The sequence below is a fragment of the Nicotiana tabacum genome, chromosome 11 (assembly GCF_000715075.1).
Source record: "Nicotiana tabacum cultivar K326 chromosome 11, ASM71507v2, whole genome shotgun sequence".
NCBI lineage: Eukaryota > Viridiplantae > Streptophyta > Magnoliopsida > Solanales > Solanaceae > Nicotiana > Nicotiana tabacum.
Genome location: NC_134090.1, coordinates 47,663,813 through 47,668,994, shown reverse-complemented (window position 1 = coordinate 47,668,994; position 5,182 = coordinate 47,663,813). Strand labels below are relative to the sequence as shown.

At 31.1% G+C, this 5,182-nt stretch overlaps 1 protein-coding gene across 12 annotated transcripts; it reads right to left on the bottom strand.

Annotated features, from left to right (window-relative positions):
• Nucleotides 1-548: 548 nt before the first annotated feature.
• Nucleotides 549-4,609, bottom strand: LOC107793748 (uncharacterized). Of its 12 annotated transcripts, none has more exons than XR_012696546.1 (6): nucleotides 4,319-4,609; nucleotides 3,580-3,655; nucleotides 3,239-3,480; nucleotides 2,384-2,825; nucleotides 1,657-1,746; nucleotides 549-745 (listed from the first exon to the last, which is right to left on the bottom strand). XR_012696546.1 is itself a non-coding variant. In XM_075225056.1 (4 exons), exons 1-4 carry the CDS (start codon nucleotides 4,337-4,339, stop codon nucleotides 2,754-2,756), a joined length of 411 nt encoding a protein of 136 aa, XP_075081157.1. In that variant the 5' UTR covers nucleotides 4,340-4,609; the 3' UTR covers nucleotides 549-2,753. The 12 variants fall into 12 exon arrangements, 1 of the variants encoding a protein (XP_075081157.1); XR_012696549.1 differs by having other exon boundaries at nucleotides 549-736; XR_012696548.1 differs by having other exon boundaries at nucleotides 2,619-2,825; nucleotides 4,319-4,608.
• Between the last annotated feature and the right edge of the window lie 573 nt (nucleotides 4,610-5,182).

Below are 5,182 nucleotides of genomic sequence, written 5' to 3'. Positions count from 1 at the left end.
AAAGAAGGCATATCGCAACAACAAATTTTGTTGCCATATATTCAATGTTGTTGCCAAAAATATCTTTGGCAACGACAAAGAAGTCGTTGCACTCCGTTGAAGTAAACACCGATGGGAAAAGTATATGCAACAACAGAAAATATTGTTGCCAAAAGGTAACTTAGCGCAACAATATATATCGTTGTCATAAGTTATTTGTCGTTGGTAAAAGGTCAATGAAGTCGTGGATTATAAAGACATGTACCAACAAAAATTATTGTTGCGACAAAATTAATTTTTTGCCAACAATATCCGTTGTTGCTAAAGAAATTGGCGGTAAAGTTAATAATCTGTTATCAAGACTTTTAACAACTATTATTGTGGTAATAATTACTTTGTTTTTCAACATATTCTCTAGTACTACTTTGGCAACAATTTATGTGGTGTTACTAAATACACAATTCATATATTCTTTAAATTTTCACAAATACATGTAGAGATAATAAATTGTAGTTTAATTTATATATATATATATATATATATATATATATTTATAAATAAAGCGTCTATACATAAAATTGATGCAGTGGATATACTAACTTTCAAAAGCTAAATAATCCTAAAAAGTATATCTTTACTTACAAAACAAACAAAAGTATCATATATCCAAGGTCCTTAAGTTCTATTCTAATAGTAACCCAAAAAATAAATCTTCTTCCACCAGCTTGTGCACTACATGAACCAGATGTCAGGAATGCTACTCATCCTAAAAAAATATAATTAGATTTTGATAAAAAGAAGCAATAAAGTACAAACGTGCAAAACGAAATAGTGGAAGCTTATTTTACTGCAACAACTTACAACAACAATAACAATATACCCAGTATAATCCCAATTTACGCAGATCTTACCCCTATCTTGTGAAGATAAAGAGGTTGTTTCCAATAGACTCTCGGCTCAGTACAACATAAGTACCACATCAATGAAAAAAAAGACAAGAAGAGACAACACCGGGAAACCATGTAAAAGCAACACAAAAAATATCAAGATACTAAGATGACCAAAATGACTCCGTAACAAGAACCATCAACCTGAAAAGAGCTTAGTGGAAACACAACATTAACTTAAAAAGCACTCTCAGAAACATGGTTGGGAATATTAGATTAATAATGCACGACCAAGAGAAAGAAACAATCACCCACAATCTGGATTATGTGCAAAGGTAAAGTGCATCATGACTAAAAGCACTCTTGATTTAATGCTTATTTCAAACTATTTGGTATTTGGTATGGTTATCTTTTTTTCTTTTTTCATTTGCCACAGCTAGGCAAGAAGTTATATAATCCTGTTCACAAACAACTTTTGTATATTTCAAGTCATCCTCCCATAGGTATTCAGACCAAAAGTCTTCTTGAAACCAAATACTTAAGAAAAATCAATAATATATTTTAATGAGAAATAATTGCAACAACTTAAGAAAAATAGGCATGTAAGCAGTGTAAGCTTGATTAAAATACTCCCCAAAATAAAATTGCATCAGAACATGCTAAATACTCCCAAAGATACAATACTATAGTCTGAAAAAAATTTAGACAAAGATTGATTTATTCAAATAGATTCATTTGCATATACATCCAAGAAACTTCCTTTCACAAGAACTAGAATAAGTTTACTTACCATGCTATCATCCATAAGACTTGTAGGACTTGTCTCATCCGAATCATTTAAATTAGCAATCATGTCAAAAATTGCAGTAGGAAGTCCAGTCTGTTAAACATTGTACAACTAAACTTAAATATGATAAAACTTCGAAGATGCAAATTTATAACATCAAAATTATTAGAACACGTTTCCTTTCAGTAGAACACAAAATATAGTTTCTATAGATCCAAATAAATAGACAACATGTACATAAAGCATTTTATACCTTGAATATCTAATATCTCATGTAGAAATGACAAACAGATTAGTGTATGAGAACATCCATTCTTCGAAGCTATTACCATAGGATATAAGACAGAACATCATGTGTTGGACTTAGAAATATCTTTATCATAGTATTTAAAGTAAGCTGAAGTTTGTGAAAGTTCACATACTATAGCTGATATTCAGCTGCAGAGCTAAAGTAAATCGGCAGCAATTTGCTTCGTATACTGATAAGCTAAGATAGTTTCTCAATCATTTAAAAAAGCTATGGGTAAAATGTCTCTTTCCTACATTCATTGTATCTGTGTACCATCTTACCAACAAGCACCAGTAGACATTTAGAATAGCAAAGCCCTGCCATAGATATTGAATTCAACTGCTACCTGGTTCCTCTTTTATTCTTAAGTAGTTTAATAAAATTATTTTTAGGATCAAAAGCAAGTAATTGAAACTTTAACGCCTTAAACAAATTAAATACCTCGGAACTTTGTATATGGGATACTAGTGCCATCATGCCCTGTTTTAATATTTTTTGATCACCCACCAGACGAGCTTCCATGATTTCTCGTTTTTTCCGCTCCTCCACAAGTTGATTTTCCACTTCTATTAGTTTACACTCTACATTCTCTCGTTTATGGCGTTCTTCTTCCACTAAGGAATGGTGTGCTTACTACTACTAATAGTCCATTTAATTTTGATATACTCCTAATTACCTTAAAAGCATCAGAACTGAAATAGTCCACTAAGAAATTCCATTCAGCTTCATTAACTTCTGCCGGCATGTTCTGCAAGCTTTCCTCCTTCGAAGCAAATTTCTTGAAATGATCGTGGAGTCTACTACGACGATATCAGTATAAATTATTAGCTGTTTGAAGGATAGTATCTCGATTGTGTTGTGTGTCTGGAAGTTGAAAGGTGTCCTGCACTCAAAAATACTTAAGTGAGCTTACTTAGAATATAACTTTCATTGTCTGCCAATGTGTTGAGGACCTTTCAGGTTAGCATGCCTAAAATTGGCTTACCACTAATAAGTTATAAACATACTTTATTTGTACACTTACATCATTGTTCTGGTGAATTATTCAAGTTCAAAAGTAATCTGGAATTTAGAATTTGATTATATATTATCTTAGCTACCTCAACATATAAGTAGGAGTTGAACCATCTACTTCAGTAGAAGCTGGTTCTTTGTTGTATGCTTTTCATAAGCTAAATTAATCAAATGAGACGTTAAAAAAAGTAAGTTTATAAATAAGAATTTGATAAGCTTATCAAGAAAGTGACCAATTTTCTAGAATTTATCAAGTGATCGGGAAGAAACAAAGTGAATTACCAGCATATGAGCAACAATTCTATCTTTTGCTAGATTAGGAACTTCCTTCCATTTCTTGACATCATGCCTAGAATGCTGGAGAACTTTGACGGAGAGCTCGGTAACAAAATCTTTAGCTCCAAGGCCTACTGCTACTGTTCTATCATGTGGAATAATCACCTTCAACTTTCTATTGTCACTATCTTTCCGTTTCTTTTGAACTAAAAGCCCTGTTGTCTTCCCCCTTCCCTTTCTCTTTTTTCCTTCGGCAACATAGGAAGATATTTAGGTATACAGCAAATTAAATCTATACAATCAAGAGATTTTAAAGGGCTAGAATTTTAACAAATGAAATAACTTACCTGGCTGTGAATTTGAAACTACATCGGTAGCAGATTCAGTATTACTAGAAACATGCACATTTATTGTCATGATAGGCTATAACATGTTAAAAATTATATTATTGGACATTAGCCAAATGAAAAAGTGAAGGCAGCAAAATGATAAGAAAAAAATAAGATATGTTCAGAAAAATGAGAAACAAATAAATTTACAAAGAAAAAATCACAAAAAATAAAATATAAAAGGAGTAGTAGAAAGTTAAAATTAACCATTTCGGCAGGGTGATGGATAGAAGTCGTGTGAAGAAAGCGATTGAAATAAGCAAAGTAGTCTTGTGGTATTAATGGCTGCACTTGGTTTCACAATAAACTGGGGACTCCCATTTTTTCCGGATGAAACAAAGAACAGATAAAGGCACCAATCTTTATCAGATTCAGAAAAAAAGTAGACAATAGCCCATATTGTAAATCATCAATCCCAAATATTCTCACTCTCACACCATTAATTCCCCAAAAAAAGAACGTCAAATAGCATGACCATGAAAAAAATTAAGAAAATTATATAGAAAACACTCACTATAACAACCAAGAAAAGATCAACGACATCTCATACTACAAAACAATTCAAGAAAATCCCAGTAAACAATCATTGACTAGTGATTAAGGTATCACAAATTAAGAAGAATGATACGATTAAACTAAATCAAAAGCAGAAAGCAATAGAAATTGAGAAGAAACGAAATCAAAAGCGAGAACTCACCAGATTTTGGGTTGAACACATCGGAAGAGATCAAAAAATCGAACACACAGATGCAAGAATTTAGTTTAGATAATGAAAAGAGAAAACCTAGATGCAGTGGAAACTAAAATTGAGCGCTAAAAATTTGGGAAAAAATAATAAAATAGGGAAATCTGTTTTGGCGCGTTTGTTTTGGCGGAAAACTAAAAGTGATTTACTAAATTTTTGGCCACAACTCAATGGAGTTGTTGAGAAAATTTTGTGTAATAGCAACACTAATATTTGTTATTGCCAATTATTTTTATATTTTATATTTATTATATTACTCCTAAAACAAAGTAACGAGAATCTAAAATATTTGGTAACAAGAAAAACCTTGTGGTTAAAAATTTTGTGATACAACAACAATCTAATTATGTTGTTGCCATTTATTAAACTTAGCCAACAACCATATTATTGTTGTTAAAAAGTCGTTGCTAACTTATATATATTTAAAATTTATTATATTGTTTGTTAAATATGGCAACGATATTAAAACTTTTGCTAACAAAAAAATTTTTGTGGGTAAAAATTCTATGATATAGCAACAACTAAATAAAGTTGTTGTCATTTATTGTATTTTGCAACAATATTATTGTTGTTGCAAAAAAATTGTTGCTAATTCTATACTTTCTTGTAGTGAGCAAAGTTCAAAATACACAGCCGTTGAATTGGATCTTCTTTTCTTTTATCAACATCGTTGCTTACCAAATGTGCACACAAAGAGATGTTATTAGTCAAGGTTTCTTTTAGATTATTGATCATTATGAAAACTCTAAAGTTAACAATACAATTCAATATAACATTTAAGCAAATGCTGCCAAAATCCAAAATGATCGAGTCGGT

Excerpts from the sequence above, each read along its gene's own strand:
- LOC107793748 (XM_075225056.1), bottom strand. The coding sequence starts at position 4,339 with ATGTGTTCAACCCAAAATCTG. Across the intron at positions 3,656-4,318 it reads TGTGTTCAACCCAAAATCTG|CCTATCATGACAATAAATGT; the intron begins GTGAGTTCTCGC and ends AACATGTTATAG. Across the intron at positions 3,481-3,579 it reads AGTTTCAAATTCACAGCCAG|GAAAAAAGAGAAAGGGAAGG; the intron begins GTAAGTTATTTC and ends ATGTTGCCGAAG.